The sequence below is a fragment of the Phacochoerus africanus genome, chromosome 7, assembly GCF_016906955.1.
Source record: "Phacochoerus africanus isolate WHEZ1 chromosome 7, ROS_Pafr_v1, whole genome shotgun sequence".
NCBI lineage: Eukaryota > Metazoa > Chordata > Mammalia > Artiodactyla > Suidae > Phacochoerus > Phacochoerus africanus.
In genome coordinates this window covers 103,081,519-103,105,075 of record NC_062550.1, presented here as the reverse complement: position 1 = coordinate 103,105,075, position 23,557 = coordinate 103,081,519, and the positions used below count along the sequence as shown (strand labels likewise).

The following is a 23,557-nucleotide window of genomic DNA, read 5'->3' as shown; positions in this document are numbered from 1 at the left end:
AATAAATAAGAAACAAATCAGGCGATCCCATTGTGACTCAGAAGTAATGAAGTTGACTAGTATTCATGAGGATGTGGGTTCGAGTCCTTGCCCTGTTCAGTGGGTTAAGGATCTGGCATTGCTGCGAGATGTGGTGCAGGTCGCAGACGTGGCTTGGATCAGGCGCTGCTGTGGCAGTGGTGTAGGCCAGCAGCTGTAGCTCCAATTTGACCGCTAGCCTGGGAACTTCATATGCTGTGGGTGCAAGGAAGGGAAGGAGGGAAGAAGAAAGGAAGGGAGGGATCAACAAATCATATCAAATAGCGCATATACAGAAAATTTTTTTTTACAAAATCAAAAAATATTTAGACTTTATATTTAGTATAGCTTAGCAATCCAGTTTCTGTTGACAAATTTAGTTGTTAGGAGGAACAGGACATATACAAAAGAACTCAATAGCCAGCAGATATTTTAACCCTTGACTAATCAGACAACAAGTCTGACTTAATGTTTTTCCTGTATTTTTTTAAGAAGATACTCCATTTGTAAATTCAAGTTTGGTTGGCCCTTCTTAGTCTTTTTGCTCAATATTTTGAACACTTCCATTTTCTTCTTTTTATAGAGCCTTTGAGCTTCTTCTCTCTCTTGTTTTCTCCTCTCAAATTCCTGAAATTATCAACATATGTAATTTTCATTAGTAACAAACAGTAGGTATTATTCAATGATTCTGCTAAAATAGCTATCACCATGCAAACACTTGGTTTGTCTTACATGCTGCACAATGGGAAGTGTTACTCCTAAGTGCAGTAGTGCCTCTTTGCCTTTGCACTATGATGCATTCTATAACACAGAATAATGTCAACTTAGGAAACAATTTTAATTATTTGCATACAAATAAAATTAAGAGCACGGGAGAAGGCACACACATTTAATCATTTCACCGTTTAATGAGGTCCACTGGAAAGTCAGAAGTGTCTTTAGAGGTTAACTAGTCCACGTAACACTAACATCATTCCCAGAGTATCTGGTACTCTCTTAAGTTTGCCATCCGACAGATTTAACTCAAGAAGCATTTACTGACTACATACAGTGTATATGTAACACATTGTATGAGGTGCTGTGATGTGGATCATTTAAAAATTATTATGCTCATTTCATCTGCTAAGACAAAGACTCGAATTCATTTGAGTTTAAGAAAAAATAATTCAAAAACACTATCTGAAATGCAATATTCTTAAATATAAAGGTTAAACGTTCTTAAATAATGCAGTAAGTGCACTGCTATTCAACATTCCCTATAACACGTACAGCTGCTAATGACAAAGCCTGACATCCGTGTGGTGACATAATGAACAAAATGCTTTCACAAACAGCATACTCCATTTTTAAAGAACTTTTTTTCTGTTTTTGGTCTTTTTAGGGTTGCATGCTCTGCATATGTTTCCAGGCTAGGGTTCAAATTGGAGCTGCAGCTGCCAGCCTACACCACAGTCACGGCAAACGCCAGACCCAAGACGCCTCTGCGACCTACACTGCAACTCACAGCAACTCCGGATCCTCGACCCACTGAGCAGGGCCAAGGATCAGCCCATGTCCTCATGGGTCCTGGTCAGGTTCATTACTGCTGAGCCACCGCAGGAGCTCCCTTAAGAACATCATGCCAGGGATTTCTCTTCGTCTTACAGAGGAAGGGCTGATACCCAGTTTTCGTAATTACAAAGCCATAGCATGTTTTTTTTAAAAATTAAAAAGAAAAATTTTTAAATATTAGATATCTTACAGTATAATGGTCCTTACTTCACATGGTAAGGTGGCAGCTATTAGGAGCTTGGATATAAAAAAAAAAAGCATACTGTAAAAAGCTGTGAAACAAAGGTCAAGTTTTTCCATGGACAAATGTTCTTGCTTCATCCTAGTCTGCCATCAGTTTAAGAATAATCACTCAAATTTTATTATTTTATTTTGGCAGCACCTCTGGCATGTGGAAATTTCTGGGCCAGGGATCAAATCTGCACCACAGCAGTGACAACACTGAATATTTAACCACTAAGCCACCAAAGAACTCCTTCCTAATCATACAAATTTTAAAATGTTAAACTTCCAGATTTCTTAATTACACAAATCACAAAGCTAAGACCCAAAAGAAATTATATGTCAGCACGATCTTTGGGGTAATTTGATGGACATGCTATCCTTTTCAAAGTGATAGATTAATATATCTTCAATATAAGAAATAAGACTTAACCACAGATAAAATAATTTTGTTAAAGCTGCGAAAAATTTTGTTCTAATTTGAAAAACGCTTTCTAATTTTGGATTTCTGAATGACAGCAAAGAGCAGTAATTTTTTAATAGGCAAGACCAATGCTTGAGAGTAAATATTCTAAAACCTCCCTCTGACTTTTACTTGCTTTGATGTAAATTTATGAAAATCCTCTATGTTTTTCTTAAATAAGTAGTTCTCAAATTTTATTATACAGAATCTCGAGACACTTGTTAAAAAGTGCAACTATTTGACCAGTCTTCAGAAACATTGTCCTATATGCTCATATTATTTACCTACATATAGTACCCTGAAAATCTTATTCTTAAACTATTACTGTCACCTCTCAAGGGTAATATAAACAGGTATATTCAGCATTCAGGCTGAAATTCTCCAATTCTTCTCAGATCATTTATTTACTTAACAAATATTTAGAGAGAGCATATCATGTGCCCCATATTAAGAAAAGCACATATGTACACTTAGGATAAAGAAAAATGACTCTAGGTATTTAAAAAATCGATCTTACTTGTTTCTTGGCAGCACGCTTAGCTTGTATCCGCTCATATTCTTCCTGTGCTTTTTGATTTGATGTTTTCTTTTTATTTTTCTTTGAAATAGTAATGGAGCTTTGTAAGATAAAGGAAGACAAATAACAGTATTAAAAAATAATACAACCAAAATTACGACACAATTATGTCAAATATAGTACTTATACAAAGTCAAATCTCATTAATGCAATTGAAGAGGGGGAAGAAAAGTTGAAAGAAACAAGACATTAATTTCATTAGCAAAATAGCCAAATAAGATATTAAAAATTCAGTTACAGCTTTCAAGATATAGAAAGTGGTAAATGGAGAGTCTTGGAGAAATACTTCAACCTAGCAAAATACAGAAAGCTCTGAGAGATCTTAAAATGTTTAAAAACAGGAGACCAGCATATGAATGGCAGAAATGACAGACCAAAAAAGGCATTAAATTGAAGGACATTATGAAGGATATTGTAGGTGTGCATGAACTTTAACCTCAGAAGTTCTTTGATCAATTTGTCTCTATTCCATTTCATTGTGTTTTTATTTTTAAAATAATATTTTTATAGCCATACTCATGGCATACAGACATTCCCAAGGCCAGGGACTGAATCCACACTGTAGCTGGTGGCAATGCCAGATCCTTTAAGCCACTGTGCCAGGCTGGGGATCCAACCCATGCCTCCATAGCGACCTGAGCTGCTGCAGTCAGATTCTTAACCCACTGCACCACAGCAGGAGCCCCTGTTTCATTTGTTTTTAAATTGCAACCGAGTCTATGTTCTCGGGGCAGGAGGAGGGGGGACAGATTAATAATAGTAACAGTAGTATCAGTTAACACTCATATGGCACTTCCTACGTATCACCCAGCTTTAAGTACTATATATAAATGAACCCATTTAGTCTTCCCCGTGTCGTGAGACACAGGTCAGGAATACCACGGTCTGTGCAAACCATCCGTCCTGGGGTTGTCCAACATGGCAGCTCTAAATTACACACTTAGTATTTCCGTTTTAGAGAAGAAGCTACTGGGCACCAGCATATTAACTCCAGGTCCAGAGTCCATTATGTTAGGTGCTACACTATCATACCTCTCAAGAACTAGATTTTTTAAAAACATAAATTAGTAACAGGAGTTAACAATGGTTAAAAGAAGTTAAATGTACATGAAAAATCTAAAACCCAGGACTCTTAAGTCCCATTCCGTCACTTCTTCTATTAGGTTAAACTGGCCTAATTCAGTCATTTAAGCTAACAAGAAAGCCTCCATGAAAATATTTTCACATAATCCCCTATTATTTCTAAAATGCCGAAGAAAAATTCCAATTACTGCAGAAACTGTCCCATGACCTCTTTGGTCAAACGCTACTTCCATCTACAGTGAAGAATTTCAAAAGACGGTTAACACATACTTTACTCTCAGGCTACTCTGTTCTTCTGGCTGAGGCTGCTCAACGCTACACTGTTCTTCAGACAAGGCCTGGTCAGTGCTACACGGCTCTTCTGGCAAAGGCTGATCAACCTGTTCTTCCGACGGAGGCTGGTCAGCTCGTTCTAACAAAGACGGGTGAACTTTTTTAAGTTGCTTCCTGAGTCTTTCCTCTTCAGCTAAATAGAGATGTTTCAGATGATCAGGGTATTTATCTGTGAACTGGGAGTCTTGTGAGGTCTGAGTTGCCTTTTTCCTCCAAAGCAACTTCTTGTAATTCTGCTGAATCTTTAGTTTTCTTCGAAATGCAAAGCCTTGTCCTGTTGAAGAAGATCAGTCATGAATTACTTTACCAGAAAATATGGTACATGAAAAATATCGTTGTTAATTTACAATGAAAACTTTTCACATCATCATGTTCAGATGCTACACTTACATTATGTTTTGCTTTAAAATGTTATTTTAAGAAAACAAGTTTAAGCTAATGGAATGAAGAGTATGCTGGTCCTTCGCAAAAAGATGAGGCTGACAGTAGTTGTGCTGAACTCAAGTAAGCATCTGAAGGAAAAACTAGAGTGTTGCACAATTCCAACTTACTGTACTCACAAATCAGATTCCTTATTTCATCTGAAACAATCTAGGTCTTCAATAAATACCTAGGGGGAAAAAGTCTTACATCTATTATTTTATCTTAGAAAAACTACCATACGACTGATTTTCATTGTGTAATTCAACACAAATGAGGGAAGACGGTTTTTTACTTTCTCAACAGCTAGCAGTTATCAGAAAACTGGACTTATTTAAGGCCTATAGGTTCTCAACGGGATTTAAGGCCACTTAATGACGGCGAGACAAAATGAGAAGTACAAACTAAAATGAGTAAGAAAAAGACAAGACTGAAGAGCTCTGGGGTATTTGTAATCAGCAAGGGTGTGGCGCAGGACATTTCCGGCTGTCGTACACAATCCTCCGCTCTAACACCCTAGACGCGCTCTGCTTTTGGTGTCACGGGGAAAATGTAGAGGAAGAGCTCTTATCAAAAATGACATTAAGCTGAGAGAGATATTTAAAAACTTGGAATAAGCGATACTGCCTAGGCTTCCTATTCAGAGTTCTGAGACACCCATGCCTTGAGCGGGTTTAAGAACAGATTCCTCGGAGCAGGGCCGGGTCTGATTCCTACATACGTCCCAGCTTCGGGGGATCGTGTATCCTAAGATTTCGCAGGCCTGAGGATTTGTAAAAAGCTGCTTTCTTACATACATACCCTCGCGAACGCTCCCTGCGAAGGCCTGAGGATGATTAGGTCGCCATCTCTTCTGTTTCACATTCTTGTTTGTGAATCCGACCCGTGAAAAGCCTTCCCCACGCGTCCCAAAACTCCCCGTCCGCCACCTCGGGGTTGGCCTCACCGGCGCCATTGTACTTCAACTGCGGCGCCGGAAAACCACAGCGGACGCAGTCAAAACACGTCATCAGGCAAAAGCAATCGATCGCCCACGCAGCGTCCAGATCGGAGTTCAGCTTGTCTGGCCTGTGCTACTTTCCCCTGAGCCCTCGCTTGGCGGCCACGTTTGCGCCACCTATAGCCCGGGAGGCTGTGCGTCATGGCGGCTTCTTGCCCACTCCCGGTAACCCCCGACCTGCCCACGCTGCGTGCCAAGTTGCACGGGCTGCTGCGGTTCCTGAGGGAAGCGCTGTCCATTTCCAATGCACATACGGTGGACTTCTACACGGAGTCGGTGTGGGAGCAACTGGTCGACCTGCCTCCGGAGACCGTGCTGGCGGTGCTGAAGAGGTCGGCGGCGGAGGCGGAGGCCCAGCCCTCGGCGGCGCGCCTCCTGGTGGAAGCCCAGGGAGGATCAGGTGGGTGGGGGGCGGGGGCGGGCGGGGCGGGCAGGGAGGCACTGAGAAGGTCCCCCCCCGCCCGCCCGGGGAAGCGTGCCCCCTAGCGGAAGCCGAGCGGAAACGGGTGCGCGGCGGGGCGGGGAGGCGCGGGACGTCTCGGCTTCGTGGCGGCGGCGTCGGGGGAGGAGAGGCGCCTCCAGCACCTCTCTCTCGTTCTTGGAGGCTCGTGCGTTTCCCCAATTCAAAAAGAAAAAAGAGGGCAAGGACCTGTCTTCATTAAGTAATTCAGCAATAGCTTTTTGACCCGAGGGAAGCAAGGGGAGCAGAGGTTGCATAATGCTTAGCAATTCCATGTGAAAACGGAGCGGAAGGTAAACATGCAGTGAGGAGGATCACTTCGAACAGTGATCACGGCCAAGAAGAAATAAAACCGGTCAGTTGTGAGAGCAGGTGTGTGACGTCGCTCGTCGTGAACTGAGGGCAAAGCCTCGACCTGCCCTGCGCAGCAGCAAGGGCCGTCAGGCCCCGGAGAGAGCGGGCTGGCTGAGCTGCCGAAGCCCGCGTGGCCGGAGCCAGGGGCCCCCGCGGGAGGCGCGGTCGGGGATGCAGGCAGGGCCCGGGATGCAGGCGGGGCCCGGGTCGCGCAGGCCTCTCCGGGCTTGGGAAGAATGCTGAGTTTGAAGGGTGCTGAGAAACGTTTTGAGCAGTCCAGCCAATATAGTGACTTAGCTCGGTGGGTCAAGGATCCGGTGTTCCCCTGAGCTGTGGGTAGGTCGCAGACCTGGCTCGGATCGGGCGTTGCTGTGGCTGTGATGTAGGCCGGCAGCTGTGGCTCCGATTTCACACCTAGCCTGGGAACCTCCGTGTGCCACACGTGCAGCCCTAAAAAGCAAAAGCAATATATATATATATATATATATATGTATGTATGTGTATATATATGTATGTATGTATATATGTAGTGGCTTAATTTAACTTACATTTGAGAAGATCACTCTGGTAGTAGTTTGAAGAACAGACTAGCGCGGCGTATCTGAGAGGCTGGTTCTTTCTTTCAGTAAGTACAAGAAAGAGATGAGAGGATCGTGGGCCAGAATGGTGGTGAAGACCTAGACTTTACTGTCTCATTTGAAAACTGTTTATAAAATACCTACTACTATTTACCATGAATGTTTGTAGGTTTTGGAATTTCCCGTTCTTAAGAAACTTAGATTTTATTAAGGCAACTCCATTTTGAAAGTAGCATGATGAGAGGACCCCAACACATCCCTGGGATTTCACCTATTTTGCCTGCAGGTGGCCCCAACTTTTCCCTTGCTGGTGAACTTTATTCACTGAGCATTCTGTAAATGCAAAGCACTTCTGGAGGGGCGTCTTATAATAGGTCTTGGTAAATACTGGTTTCTTGAATGTCACTGTTTATTGTTAAAAAGTTAGGCGTTTCTTCAGTTTACTCTCATAAAATCTAATATCTATGATAATGAGGTAACTTAAACTCCAAAAGAGCAGAGATCATGCCTGTAGTGATGTATCCTCAGCACCTCATAAAATACCTAGTGTGCATGATTAAATGGTCCATGAATATCTGTTGAATGAATTATTGAATGACTCATCTTGGCTTCCAAAAAAAGAAAAGGTAATTAAAGATGAAGCCCAAGATTTTCCTATGGGTTTAGCCTAATCTTCATACAGTGGAAGAATTAGATTGTTTCATTATCCTGATGGTAATAATGATTATACGGCTAATTGGTATCTGTTATTTTCCCTGCAGTGTGTTGTTTCCATTTTTTCTCTTTTAATCTTTACATTAGTCTTGCATAATGGGTTTCCATTTCCCCATTTGTGAAATCACCAGTTGAGGGGCACAGCTTGTAATGAAGATGCAAACCTGGGTCGTCTGACTCCACAGAGTCTAAGGTCTTTACCACTGTGACAGAGATTCTTCTGAGTTATTTAAGATTGAATTTCAAAGAATGAACTACGGTTATTACCCAAACTAATATTTTCACGATCTGAATACATTCCTCGTTTTTGGTTTGCTTTTGTTTCCCTTTCAAGAATATAAGATTGTTCTTTTCCCTGCTCTATCTTTAGTGCCGGGAACAGTGTTTGGTCAGAGTAGGTAGTTGATAGGTTTATGACGAAAAAATAAATGAATGAATGCCACTTATATGTTCTCATGGCTAGAAATGAAATACATCTTTTGGGGAAACGCTTATAACATACTTTGTGTCTATTCAACAGTAATGGAATCTAGTGCAAATTATTCTCCTTAAAATGTCTCAACCTGCTAATTTTTCTTTTCTTTTTTTTTTGTCTTTTTGCCATTTATTGGGCCTCACTCACGGCATGTGGAGGTTCCCAGGCTAGGGGTCTAATCGGAGTTGTAGCCACCAGCCTACACCAGAGACACAGCAACGCAGGATCCAAGCCGCATCTGCAACCTACACCACAGTTCACGACAACGCCAGTTCCTTAACCCACTGAGCAAGGCCAGGGATCGAACCCACAACCTCATGGTTCCTAGTCGGATTCGTTAACCACTGTGCCACGACAGGAACTCCCCTGCTAATTTTTCTTATGCAAAATATTCAATTGTAGAAATGGTCAGCTCCCTCTAATATCAAACAATAAATTTTTATAATTTATACTTGTAAGGAATATTAACTTTTGTTTAAGTGAAGATGGGCATTTTTTCCATCACTGTCTGAGGTCTGTTGTTTGTGTCACAGAAGAGCATTTTTTTGCTTTTTGACCAGGTTTATCTTATGAAAGAATTGCTAGCTGCTCTGTACAATAATTTTTAGCAGCTATTTTTTAGACCGTTTAGTTCAATAAGGTACAAGTTCCAATTCTACCAGCTCTGTAACCTTGGGGAAATTCATTCATTCATTCATTTACTCAGCAAATATTCACTTACTGTCTGCCAGCACTGTCTGTCTGCTGTGTGCCAGCACTTTCCTCGGAGCTAGGGAAATAGTAAATAAAGTAAATAAAAACCCCTACCTTCATCTTGCTTGCATTCTAGATGGAAGGGATAGATAGTTTTTAAAAAGTGGCGTGGGGTAAAATCGAGTAGCAGAGGGAGGTGTGGATAAGGGACACATAGGGAGATATATTTGCAGTTGTGCATGGAGATAATTTTGATGGAGATAATTTTGGACAAAAAAAAAATTAAATAACAAGAGACTTGGGTCATAAAGCTCTCTGGAGGGAGCGCACTCCAGATAGTGGGAACAGGGAGCACAGAGGCCCTGCGGTGGGAGCAGGCATCATGCGTTCAAGGAGCAGTGAGGAGAGGGAGCTCCGTTTGGGTCTCCCAGGAAGCATGCTTTTCTGCGGGCTGTGTCTGGGGAGTCACGGTAAACTGTCCCCAGAGCTACCCTGAGTTAACGCACAGTGTGCGGAAGTCCACCAGCAGGTGGTTGGCATGGTCATGGGGTGTTTTATGAGACCATGTTATTTCTGACAATCCTCCGTGGGGCCATTTCAGTAAATTTCTCTTGCCAGGTGATTTCTGGGCTCATCAGAGTCCTGAAAGATTTTTTCCCTCTGTTCATCTAAAAAGAACTAAAGAGAAAAATCATAATTCTACAAAATAAAAAGAAAAGATGTTGAAAATAACTATTTTAAGGGCATAAATTTTGGGTGTTGTGGATTGAATTGTGTCCCCCCCCCCCCAAATTTATCATTTTGAAGCCTAACCCGCAATGACTGTATTTGAAGAGTTTTTAAGAAGGTGACTGAGTTTAAATGGGGCCATAAGGGTAAAAGCCTTATCCAGCAGGAAGGGGAAGAGACACCAGAAGGGGGCCACCGACAAAAACCGTGAGGACACAGTGGGAAGGCAGCCGTCTGCAAGCCAAGGAAAGAGGCTTCAGCAGGAACCAGTTCTGCCAGCACTTTGAACTTGGGTTTCCAGCTTCCAGAACTGTGATAAATTTCTGTTGTTTAAGCCATCCAGTCAGTGTGATGGCCTCTCAAGCAGACTAATGCCGTGGGCTTTGCAGACAGACTCAACCCACGCACTCATTCAACTAATGTTTATGGAGTGCCTTCTACCTGTAGTTACGGTACTGAACACAATAAAGTCCCTGCCTCCCTGGAGCCTGTATTTTAGTGCAGATAGGCACATGGAAGCCTGTATAGACACACACACACACACACACACACACACACACACGTTCTGGGCATGGAAAGTGAAAAATGACTTGAGGGAAGAGTGTGTCAGGCTGAGTGGACAGCAGGCACCAAGCGGGACCAAGCTGGGTGTGTTGGGAGCCCCGCAGAGGGTCCAGGTGAGTCCGATCCGAGTGAGGCTTGAGAGCTGGCCTGGGACAGCTTCCTGTGGGACTCCTAGGTCATCCTGAGGACTTGGCTTTGCCCTGAGTGAAGCGGATGCTCTTCACGGACTTTGTAAGGGGGTGTGATTGCTATGTTTCGGAGTGAAAAAGGGGAGGGTGGAGGAGCTGAAGGTGGCAGCAGGAAGACAACGCAGAAGGCTCTTAGAACAGTCCAGAGGAGACTTCAGGGAATCGTAGCTCGAAGAGGCCAGGCAGTTCCTCCGGCAGATGTCAGTGACAAGCACTGGCCAGATGATTAGCAACAACTTTTGGAAGGTTCCGGAAGATGGCCAAGGGTAGGCAGAAACATGAGAAGAGTTAAGCTATTGAAAGACTGCTACTGATCCGGTAAGAGCCGGAGGTTACGGATATTCTTCCTGGGGGTGCTCCAGACCCCCTCGCATAGGCCTTGGCGAACAGCATTCTTCCCAGCTCCCGGTGTCCGTGACAGTCGTCAGGGACGAGAGCAGGTGGAAACTTAAGGAAAACAAGCCCACCCACACCCACACCCACCCACACGCACATGCACACGCAAGACCCAGAGAATCCAGCAAAAACTCTGGCAAAACTAGGGGAGGGTGAAGCCTCGAAAGCCCTCTTGGTGAGTTAGGCACACTTGCTGTACCTTTGACACGCTGTGCTCCCCAAAATGTGCCAGCTTGGGTGGGAAAAATCAGAAGCCTGACTGAATTCCTGTGTCAAAGGGCAGAATTCAGGGCTGGCAGAGCAGCTGGAATTTTAGGCTGGGGAGCCTTGGAAACAAAGGTAATCCCAGAGAGGGTGACCATTAAATCTACCCAGATCTTCATCTGCCTGCTCCACTGCGCTCTGCTCCGGGACCCCATCAGGGGCAGGCTAGAGAGTCACGCACTGAGCAGACACCAGCTGCTGTGTGCTGAAGAGGAGACAGATTCACAGTCTGAGCCCAAGCAAGTTAACTTCCTGGTAGAACAACAACAGAATCCTTAGAAAAACGAAATAAATCCACTACAATAAATTATCCACAGTTCTGCTTTTCACCTGAAGACTACTAAATGCACAAAGAAACAGGAAAATGTGACTCATGCTGGAGAAGCTGATTCCAAGGGAGCCCTGATGCTGCGTTTATGTAGCTGTGTTCAGAGAATTAAAAGACAGAGTGACCTGGGGTGGGGGGGATGAGTTGATAGCTGATTCTAATTAGGCTCCGATGTTGGATTTAAGTCTCTGTTATAAATATATTCAAAGAAAGAGAAGAAAATAGTCTAAGAATTAAAGGGAAACAGTATTCATGGATAGTTATACAATCTCATACTTCTTTTAACTGGAAAGGTACACACTCATTGATACACAATTGTATTAATATCACACTTTATGTTACACATTGTTGCTGAATAACAGAATATAACAGTTTCTGTGGGTTAGGAATTCAGAGCAGATTAATTGAGGGGTCTGGCTTGAGGTCTCCTGGTTTCGCAGGCGGGGTGCTGGCTGGGGCTGCCATCGCTGAAGGCTCGATTGAGGTCGGAGAACCACGTCTCCCTCACTTAGGTGGCTAGTTGGTCCTACCTGTTGGCACTGGGCCTCAGTTCTCACCGCTTGAGCAACTCCACGGGGCTGCTTCCTTGGAAGCTGCTGTCTTGTACAGTGTTCTTGTTTTTATCTGTGCTCAGTCATGATTATGAACTTTCTTTTCTTTTCTTTTGCTTTTTTTGTCTTTTTGCCATTTCTTGAGCCGCTCCTGCGGCACATGGAGGTTCCCAGGCTAGGGGTCGAATCGGAGCTGAAGCCGCTGGCCTCCACCACAGCCACAGCAACGTGGGATCCAAGCTGCATCTGTGACCTACACCCCAGCTCATGGCAACGCCAGATCCTTAACCCACTGAGCGAGGCCAGGGATCGAACCCACAACCTCGTGGTTCCTAGTTGGATTCGTTAACCACTGAGCCACCACGGGAGCTCCATGATTATGAAGTTGACATGGCCATAGACTTCAGTCAGATAGTGGCGGACTGTACGAGCTGTCATGTTTCCTGGAGGAGAGTGTGGTCTCTGTGCCAGTGCCGCCAGCTTCGAAGCTGTGAGCTGCTGGCTGTCCATCACAGCTGATTGCCGCTGCTGCTGTTTTCCTTTTTCAAAAGCATCTGGCCTGTCTTCCAAAGTTGTAGTAAAGCTGAAAGGTGATGTGATGTGGCTCCTCCTTTAGAACGGGCGATGTGTAAATTGTGGCTGTTACATGATGAGAGTGGTCGTGGCGATGATACTAATCAGGTCTTCCCTCTGAAGAAATAAATTGTCGAGGACTTCTGGGAACGTGTGTGCTCCTGTAACAACCTGCTTTCTCTCCGTATTATCACCTGTCGTACTGTTGTCACTGTCCACTGGCTTGTCTCTATCTTCAACTAGATCGTAAACTATAAAAACAAAAGCACAGTGTGTACCTTTTTCATTGGGTGTTTTTAGCATGTTGAACAGTTTCTGGCATCTAGATGAGTAACTTGTTCTTAAAGAGCAAAGGGAACCGTGGACGGCTAAAGAGTGTTATTTAAGGTGCCCATTGAAATGTGCTGAACTAGACATCTCATTTCTGGTGTGATCTCTGTCTGTGTCAGGTTTATCAATGTTGTTCTTGTATGACTTAATCTAACTAATGGGTTATTTAACTTAATTCAATGAGACAGAAACCAGTAACTATTCTTTCCCTATGTGAAAATTCAGTGCATTGGCTATTACAAGATACCCTAAGAATCTGGAGAAAAAATCAAGGCAGGCATCATTTCAAATAAAAATTTCTAAAAGTTTATTACATATTTAGGTGAAATTAACCATCTGCAGGGAAAAAAAAAGTAGTAAAAGCTTCTAAATACCTTGCTGATAACCAAACAAGTCTCCTATATTGAGTCTCAGAGATGAAGACTTTGTTACACCCGCTTCAAGGGACCCAGGCTGTGTCCTTAGGATGTAATGACTACATACACGAATCTGTAACATTCTGAAGTGAGTCATCTTTTGGTTCTCCGCAGTTAATTAGCCTTCATGATCTAGAAGAATCTCCCAAAAGGCAAAACAGAAAAGATATTTTGAGTTAGGCTAGCCAAAATATTTTATGACACAGAAATAGAACAAGACTAAACAGGCACCTCAACCAGCTACTCAGCTTTATTAAAACTTTCTTTGAGAATATCTGGCTTTATTTGTTCTAGCTGTAATTCTAAAATTAGGAGGCTATGTCTTATCAAATGAATGATATCAGTTATGGTTATAAATATATTTCTCAGTGTAAATTAATAAATTCATATTTTAAAGTCAATTTCTTATAACTTTGCTTAGAATCTGTTGTGCAAAACCTTTTTGGCTCCCAGGAAATCCTGTTTCTTTGCCTGCAAAGCCATCCTCCGTGACTTTGCCAAGCCCAGGGCTGCCCTAAGACTCTGCCTGAGCCTCCAGGGCCGCTCTTGACTTTCTTCTTGCAGCCTCTTGAGGTCATATGCTGCTTCTCCTGTTTCCTGTTATGGTTGCTCCCAAGATCCTTCTCAGGATTGGGTGCTGAGTAAATGTTTAGAACTGGTTCCTTTTGGTGAGCATCTATCTGCATAATTAATTTGCTGTCATTTTAATTGTACAACACAGTAAGATGCAATAGATTATTTCATGGCTGTTTGTCTTAAATTATCCTTATTGTTTTTCGCCGGAGGTGATGATGGCGGTGATTATAGTGCATTGAAATTGAGCTCATATATAATTTGAAACACGTGAAGCCAGAAAGCATGTTGGAAATAGAAAGAGAACAGCCGAGAAACAGTCAGTGCCGTCTGCTTTACTGTTGTATTTAACTTTTATTCTTTTGCTTTCCGCATGTCTTTTCCTAAACTCTGTTTTCTCTCTTAAAATTTTTCCGGGTCTTTTGAGGAGACTGCAAGTGTGAAAGTAATTTCACAATACAGAAAGATTAAGTGTCAGCTGAGTTCCTAGGTTGCTGCTATGCTATACCTATAATTATAGGTAGGGGTGAACAAATCTGTGGGAACCCAGGATAATTTTTCATCATTTTTTTACTTGATTTGTAGAAAGTGCGTTCTGATTGTTCCTTTTAGATGAGGACGTTTATTTATTTATTATTTATCTAGTCTTTTTAGGGCTGCACCCTCAGCATATGGAGGATCCCAGGCTAGGGGTCCAATCGGAGCTCTAGCTGCCGGCCTCCACCACAGCCACAGCAATGCCAGATCCGAGCTGCATCTTCGACCTGCACCCCAGCTCATTGCAATGCCGGATGCTTAACCCACTGATCAGGGCCAGGGGTCAAACCTGCTTCCTCATGGATACTAGTCAGATTCATTTCTTCTGAGCCCCAACAGGAACTCCTAGATGAGGGCATTTAGAACTTGAATTTATATTCTAGTTTTTAGCGGTTAACCCCCTCCCAACTTCTTTTCAACCCCATGTCATTCAATTATTAAGAAGTCGAGTAAACCAGAGTTCATGGAGATTCCTCTTATCTGTGGCTCTTTTCCCTTATAATACTGAAATTGTATTTATATTTAGCCAATCAGAATAAATTTGAGTGTCTTCTGTTTGTTTAGACACTCATGCTGTTTGTTTAAATTATGTTGCTGTGAATTTGCTGTTATGGGAACCTGTCTTCATGGTTTTGTCATAATGTCCAATTCTTTCCCTGAAATAAAAACAAAACAAAAAACTTGCCTACATGACCTCATGGCTGCTGGGGTCTATGTGTATTTTTGCTTTCTCATCTCACACTTTAGTGTTTTAAAAGGTCGCCTATAAATATTCATTTTCTTCATGTTAGAGTCATCATCTACCATCTCTTCTTCATTCCTCTTGCATCAGGGCTTCCCATTTCCATGGATAATAATAGTTCAGCTCCCTCCTTTTTAAATCTCGGGTCAGAATTTTAGCAGTAACTTAAAGTTGTTCTTGCTTTCAGACTCTGTACTTCAGTTGCTTCTCCATTCCTGTGTTGTCATTCCTTCGCTCATAAGCCATCAGTAGGTCTTCATTTCGTACAAAATAAATTTCTTCACCTCCTGATGTTATCTGCTGTCTTCTCTCCAGCTGGAACCTTGGCTATTAATGTCGGGAAATAGGAGACAGCGCGTAAAGTCGTGGGCTTTGTGATTGTCGTGTGTAGCTTTGAATCCTGGCTCAGATACTTCTGTGCTGAATAATCTCATGTCGATTAGTTAAGCTCTGGAGCCTCAGTTTCCACTTGAACAATGGAAACCATAACTACTGTCTGAAAGGGTTGAAGTCAGGTGTCTGTTAAAACCTAGCACATAAATGAGTAGACATTTAAACAATGTTAGCATTAGCCCTTCTTTCCATATTCTGCTACCCTCGGGTAGGCCAGGAGTTGGAAGACCTGGTTCTAATTCATCTTTGACTCTGATTAGCTGTGTATCTTGCACAGGACGTTTATTTGTGTGTCTCAGTTTCCTCATCTAAGAAGATGCTTAGCGTGCGCATCAATAAATGAGGCAGAAAAATAGCCAGCCCTTCTCACGTGGCTTATGAACACCTTTTGAATTGCCAGTAAGTATTTGCATATGTATTAGCCAACACATACTAATCTGTACTTGCAGCTTCTCTTGAAACAAATCAGGAATTTGCCTAATTTGGTTGCATATCTCTGTAGGTACATAGTTCCCTTCTCGCAAACTGAAAAATACGCCCCCAAAGCACTGGAGATGATGGCTCTCGGTTTGTGGGCTTCAGTCAGTTTCCTTGTACCTCCTAAAAATGATTTTAAGAGTTTGCTTCACATTCTCAAAGGAGACTGAGGACCAAAAATATTTATGGGTCATCTGCCTAAGAGGTATCTCGAGTTGCTTCTAGTGCTCAAAATAGGATGATTTAGAGGTTTTATCTCCAGTGTTTATGCTTCCCTACTGTTAAAGCCAGGATCGTGCTGAAGGCCTGGGTTAACCTGCATCTTGAAGGGAAAAACCCTCTAACCACTCATCAGTGGGTCAGCCAAGTCAATAAATGATTGAACTTCCTCCACGATCCGACTCCAGATCACCTTTGATGGTGAAGAATAACTTGATGTCTGTTCTCGATTTTTAAGATACATCCTGAACCAGAGGTGAAAGCAGGGAGCCTGAGGACGTGCTTTCACCAGCCCCGCTGCTGCCACTCTCCCTCCACCCACTCGCCCAGTGCCTTGGCTGCCTTACGGCTTGAATGTGCCGTGCATTTTCCCTCCTAGTTTTTAATGAAGTTCTTTGCCTGGAACTCCTCCACATTATCTACGTAGTTGACATTCATTTATTTCTCATCTTTCAAAGCCCAGGTCAACTTAAGTAAATAGCAGAACTAGTTATTAGTATATTCTTTTATTTCTTCCTTTATTAGAACACTTAGCATATTGTGTCCTAACGACAGTTTCCTTTGACTCTCCTCCTGTGAATTCTGGGGCCGGTATGTAGTGAATGCCATGTGTAGTGGGCTCTTATTGAACGTGGGTTGGATTTAATGTAGTTAGATAAGGAGGATGTGGCGCTCCAGGTAGACGGAGCAGACTAAGCGAGAGCGGGAAGGTGGGACCCTGTACACCACGGGCAGTGAGGAGCATTAAAGAAAGTGTTGTAGGCATAGCTCAACAGCTAAAAATGAAGTCAGGAAAACACACTGCAGCCAATATCTGGAAGACCAGTCTCTTAAGCTCTTTGGAATTATCTGTCCACGGGACACTGGTTCTGGATCCCTTAGTGGTAGCCTGAGGACGAAGGATGTGCCTGGGGCAAGCTGGTGGTAGTGAAAATGCAAAGGAGGTGATAGCTTTAACAGATTCACTGCTAGCAATATAGGGTTTAGAGAAATGGAGGAATCAAAGATAATTCTAAGAGATTGATTTTGGTAATATCTTAATAATAATGAGTGCTATCATTAGCAAAATTAGGAAAATCCGCAGAGGAGCTGGTTGGGGAAGTAAAGCATTCAGTTCTAGATAAACCGTGCTTGAGCTTGCCCAAGTAAAGACGCTTAAGGGTGGATATTTATTGCCCCCCAGCCACTCATTTTCCACCTTAAAATTTTAGAATTAGCTCACTTTTTTTTTTTTTTGAGTAGTATAGATTATCACTGCTCTACAAGGACCAGAAGAGATTGAAATGAATTTCATCCTTCTGATGTTGAGAGGAAGGCGTAGGTAATCCTTGAGCATCTCTTCCATGACCTCTGTAAGATCAGTATTCCTCAGAATTTGCTGTGGTCATTGACAGACTTAAGAATAGGTCAGTAGTCTCTAAACCTTACATGACCTCTGGGTGCCTGATTGTTTTTGTACCCTGATTTATTTTTACAAAAATCACTTAGCATCTTCTTAGAATAACACTGTGCTAGATGTTGTAGATGAATACAGAGGTGAACGAGGCATAATCTCTGTCTTCAAAAAAATCACATTCCAGTAAGGGAGATAAAAGAGAAAGTAAATGTAGTACACAACAGAATGGGAAGATGGAATATTTCTTGCTTTTGCAGAATTCTAGCCATTTGATGTGGTCTGAGAATTATAATACCCGTTTTAGATTAAGCGATACACAAAAGTGCTGTAATTCTGAACATTTCCCAAGAAAATGCTTTTCAGTCTTTATGGGTTTTCCTTTTTTCTTTTTTTTTGTCTTTTGTTTTTTTGGGGGGTGGAGGGGGTGCACCAGCTGGCATATGGAGGTTCCCAGACTAGGGGTTGAATAGGAGCTGTAGCTGTACACCATAGCCACAGCAATGCTGGGATCCGAGCCATGTCTGCAACCTACACCACAGCTCATGGCAACACCAGATCCTTAACCCACTGAGCAAGGGCAGGGACCGAACCCGCCACCTCATGGTTCCTAGTCAGATTCGTTAACCACTGTGCCACGACGGGAACTCCTGGGTTTTCTTATATTTAAAAAAATGTTGGATTCCCAACTATATGACACTGCATTTATCCAAAACTAGGTGATTTCATTTTTCAGATAAAATTTTCAACATTGTTTATATTTGAAATGTAAAAGTCCAGCAGTATGTATTTCAGTTGTTCTGTTGTTTCCTGGGTTAATTTTTATAATTCTCACAATCAAGTTCTAATTCTACCAGTTCCTCTCCTTGCCCCTGCTCATCAAGCTGTTTCTTATTTATTGTTTTATTTTTCTCTATGTGTTTCCTAAGAATTTTTATGTCATTTTAGTTAGAATTGAAGTAATCCATGACAACTATTTTTTTAATTTAAAAAGTGACAGCATTTTTACAGTTTATTCAGATTTCCACCACAGATGGCTCCATCTTTGTCGACAGTTATTTGTCAGAGATTATTATCTGTAATTGACTGCTTTTTGCATCTGTTAATTATGAAAGCATTATTTAAGCACAGTGAATCTTTTGTCTGCAACAGCTCCATTTATAAATGTTTAATACTGCTTAATATACTATAAAATTTTCTATCAAAGACCGATTTGGAAGTATAGTTTTGTTATTAAATTATTGTAACATAATTCTCTGTTTGGAGCAGGAGGGTCATTTTTAATCTCACAGACTTTAACAGGGTAATTTATTTCTACTTCTGTTTGTTTGGTTTTTTTTCTTTTTTTTTTTTTTTGTCTTTTGTCTTTTGTTGTTGTTGCTATTTCTTGGGCCGCTCCCGCAGCATATGGAGGTTCCCAGGCTAGGGGTTGAATTGGAGCTGTAGCCACCGGCCTACGCCAGAGCCACAGCAACGCAGGATCCGAGCCGCATCTGCAACCTACACCACAGCTCACGGCAACGCCGGATCGTTAACCCACTGAGCAAGGGCAGGGACTGAACCTGCAACCTCATGGTTCCTAGTCAGATTCGTTAACCACTGGGCCACGACGGGAACTCCCTGTTTGTTCTTTTCAATCTTCCTTTTATCTCCCTGTTCACCTGGTGTGAATTTCTTTTAAATGTATATTTTTAGTCAGAAAGTACCTTATGTGGTTCATTCTTTTGGATTAGGTGGTTGTATGTGTCACTTAGGATATTTCTGGAATTATGCAAAAAGGTGATCATCTTGCCTTCATTAGAGGCTGAAATTTAGATCATGCAAATTTATTAAAACCATTCATTTTTATTAACGTGTATTTTGTCAAATGGGACAGACTGATCTGTATGTTTTCGTACCTTAAATTGTTTAGATTGTATTGTTAGATGGGTATTATCTAAAAAACTCAGAATAGTAACATAAAGCACTAGAGGTAAGAGAGGATCTGTTTAATAGTAAAAACTAGAAAGAAAAGGACTATCTTTTCAAAGTTAGGTTAATTTTAAAAATATGAAATTTATATTAAGAATTAATAGCTATCTACCAATGAAGAAGATTATTTGTTTTAAATATTTAAAATTATCTCTAGAAGCCAAAAGAAAAATACTTAGTTGGATTGTCTGTTATAATATTAACACTGGGCAAAGTAAAAGGTGAGGAAACAGTAAAAGACAGTGATTCTTAATCTCTTAGGTCACAAATCCCCTTAAAGGCTAATTCAAATGATTGCTGTAGTAACTCTTTTTAAAAAAGGCATGAAACGCCATAGACAGCAAGAACGCTGGTTGAAAGCATTGTTAGCATTACAAAACTCTTTAGCTTTATCTTGATTTAGACCAACACTTGTGCGTATTCTTTTTTTTTCCCTTTTCACTTGTTGTTCTTTATTATGATACATTTATATATTTTCAAACATTAATTAACCTTTATGAAGTGCTGCAGAACAGTTCCTCTCCTTGTCGGAGTGTCTGAGACACTGGCCTGCAGAGTGTCTCAGGCCAGTATCTTCAGGCCACACCAGTGGCAGTGGCTGAAACTGAATTGTTCCCTCTTACGGGATCATTAAAACAACAGTGATGATTGCAAATGTGAAGTGTGCGTGGGCATTTTCCTAGTTTATTCTCTGTACAGTAGCCACCTTGAATAATGGCTCCCAGAGAATAAAATTGATCTGGCTTTTATGAATTCTACACATCAGTTGCAAAAATTAAGCAAGATTTGCTGGAGCTACAGTAGAAACTAGATAGAGAAAGTATATATATTCATATATACAGCAACATGGGATCCGAGCTGCATCTGCAGCCCACACTACAGCTCATGGCAACACGGGATCCCCAACCCACTGAGTGAGGCCAAGGATTGAATCCGCATCCTCAGGAATCCTAGTTGGATTCGTTTCTTCTGCACCACACCAGGGACTCCCAAGAAAGTGTATATTTAATGCAGATTCCTTTTGCACATTCCTTTTACTCGGCAGATGATTATAACTGACTACAGTTAAGAGACTGTAGAATAGACACATCTCTTTTGTGTTGATGTTGAAATAAAAGTAATGGAGTTTGGAATAGACTAGCAGGTGAAATTAAACTCAAGTTAATGAGTACACAATGGGAAAATACAGTTTTAAAAGAGAAGTATGACTTAATTTTACTCTCTCAAAGTCCCTTGCTAGTAATTTAATTATACTTACAATTACTGTTTACCTGGGACAAAGAAGCGCTTATTTTTCCTGCCTCAATAATAAACACACTGGAAGTCCTGATGGCCTAGGGGACAAGGGTCTGGCGTTGTCACTGCTGTGGTGTGGATTTGATCCCTGGCCTGGACACTTCTGCGTGTGCTAGGCTTGGCCAATAATAATAGTAATAATAAACAGCAAACTGGACATTCTTTTTCTTCTCGAAATCCCGGAAGCCTAGGCTCAAGTCAGTCCATGTAAGGAAAGGAAATAGTGGTCTTCTCAGTGAGAGATCACTGCCGCCACGAGGCACTCTGGTGCAGCCCACAGAAAATACAGCAGAAGTGGGAAACGAGATGTCTGTAGTGGGAACAGAAGAAGAGCAAATAGATTCTTACTGCACTCAAATAGGTTCATTTTTAAAAGTACTCTTTACAATTGTAAATCAGTTTTTAAAGCTTTACAATCTAGAATTTATTTTCTATTTTGCTAACAAAATCAATACTGATTATGAAGTTGAATTTATTTTTCAGAAAGTGTTTACAAATATTTAACTAATTCTTCTAGTTTTAAGTGGAATTTAAAGTTATGGACTTTCTAGTAATCTATCTCTTGGTTTTGTTTATTTTCTGAAGATAGAGACAGGCAGAAAATTAAAGCACTGTAATAAAGCCGATTTGAAACTCTGTATCTTAGGTCTTTAAGGCATAGTCAGGATTATCATTTGTCTCCCAAATTTCACATCACATTCGGTGAGAAATAGCCTCAGTAGTAAAATTCTCTCTTGAGCCTTCACACTGATTCTAGGACGTGCTCACCCCCGGGCTCGGAAACATGGAGAAAGCTCTTGCTCTGACCTCCTTACCCTGTGGGACCAGCGCTGGCCATCGTACTTCGACGTCTCGTCTCCCGCTGCAGCTCCCCTGTCCCCGGTCATGCTTTCGTTCTCGTGCCGGAGATCCAGCCAGTTTCCAGACCTCACACTGCCTTTCTTCTGCAGCCCCGCCTTTAGAAACTGAGGATTTGTCCTCATCATTGCTTGCTTCTCTCTTAGCCTATGTGGTTTTCAAGGCCTAAATATTTGGATATTTTCTACCCATTTTCTAACAAAGTCACACATGTTTGCTAGGACACTGGGTTACTTAGTTTGGACTTTGTGGTTTGGGAGTTGCCTACTGTGTGCTAGGCTCTGTTTTAGCATGCTGTGGGTGTATTCCTGTATTTATATTCCTTGAGACTTTGTAAAATTGTTATTTCCCCTCTTTATAAAGAAATCAAGTCCTAGAGCAGAAAAATGGACTGCTCCTAAACCCTGAGAGAAAAAAAATGGATTGCTCATAGACCCTGAGAACCAGAATTCAGACCTAGTCTTTATTCATTTACTGGTTCATTCATTGAGTACCTGCTATGACAGCCATTTTTCTAGGTTCTTGAGATGTGGCAGTGAGTAAAAATCTGTGTCCTCTTGCATCGTACTTACTATGCCAGATGGTGATAAGTGCTATAAAAAATTGACAGCGAATCAGTGAGGAATCAGAGCTGAGTGGGGTTGTAGTTTCAGATAGGACTGTCAGGGAGATTTGCACTGAAATGATGATGTTTGAGTAAAGACCTGAAGGAAATGAGAATGAGAACCATGAAAATGTCTGAGAGAAGACGGTATCAGAGGAAAAAACAAGTTCAAGTGCCGAAGTAAGGTGTCCCGTGTGGCATCCCAAAAGAATTCTAACTGGGAGTTTTGAGCCCTCTCGAATCCACATTGAGTATTTGTCCACAGGCTGTGTAAATGACACGACACCGTGTCTCCTAGATGGATCAAATTAGCTTTTTCAGGTTCGGTTATTACCTTTCACATAGTAGGTATCCCAAAGGTGTTTATTTTTTTACATACCAAATCAATTTTCTAAACTGCTGCTTCTTTCTATGATATTTTTATTTTCCTTCAACTTAAACTATGGAAAGGATCTGTTAGGGTAGTAATACTGTGGTTAGATCCTCCTATTTTTATGTTTAATTTCATTTTTGTAAATAATTTGGTTAAATGTGAACATGCTTTTGAAATGGTTACATGTACAGTATACATTCAGTGTGATGTTAATTTTGGCACAGTAAGAATCGGCGTATCAGGTTTTTGCTAACTGTATCTCATCCTTTCTAAGAGCATGGTTTACGTGTTGAAATAACATATTGCTTTCATTTCGTATGCAACCATAACTTATGCTGGAGCTTATGCAAAAGTTTCCTAGCACATGATTGAGTGATATACATTGCTTTATTCAAAAAAGCACTAGTGTATATTCTGTTTTCTTCCTTACATAGAGTGTAGGGTTATGGATATATCTCAAACATTCATAAAATTTAATACATCCTATCTATAATTTTCATAGTTCAACAAGACAGCTTTAATTTTTTTTTTAAATTTTGCCTGTTTCCAACGGCATGTAGAAATTCCTAGGTCAGGGATCCAGTTTGAGCCACAGCAGTGACAACACTGGATCTTTAACCCACTGTGGATCCTTAACCCACTGAGCCACCAGGGAACTCTGGGACGGCTTTAATTTTTGATTGAAGCCTAAAGACAACTGTTGTGGAAGCCAGAACCTTCAGCTGTATAATTAAACTTGGATGGGATATAAATAAATTTCCGTTTCAGAAAACATGATCCCGCTGTGTAGCACTGGGAACCCTGTCTAGTCATTTATGATGGCACACTTAATGTGAGAAAA

The 23,557-nt window shown here is 41.6% G+C and overlaps 2 protein-coding genes across 8 annotated transcripts in view; one reads left to right on the top strand and one right to left on the bottom strand.

The window, feature by feature from the left end:
* Positions 1-302: 302 nt before the first annotated feature.
* Positions 303-5,998, bottom strand: CCDC59 (coiled-coil domain containing 59). Its single transcript, XM_047788354.1, has 4 exons — positions 5,469-5,998; positions 4,185-4,521; positions 2,772-2,871; positions 303-645 (listed from the first exon to the last, which is right to left on the bottom strand). The coding sequence occupies exons 1-4, from the start codon at positions 5,620-5,622 to the stop codon at positions 484-486; spliced, it is 753 nt and encodes a 250-aa protein (XP_047644310.1). The 5' UTR covers positions 5,623-5,998; the 3' UTR covers positions 303-483.
* METTL25 (methyltransferase like 25) overlaps positions 5,733-23,557 on the top strand; it is a 130,591-nt gene continuing 112,766 nt past the window's right edge. For all 7 annotated transcript variants that reach the window (XR_007135975.1, XR_007135976.1, XM_047788352.1 and 4 more), the window contains exon 1: positions 5,733-6,067. Coding sequence is in view for 5 of the 7 variants with exons in the window: in XM_047788352.1 (XP_047644308.1) it covers positions 5,809-6,067 (259 nt within the window). In the remaining 2 variants the exon portion in view is untranslated. The remainder of the gene's footprint in view (positions 6,068-23,557) is intronic.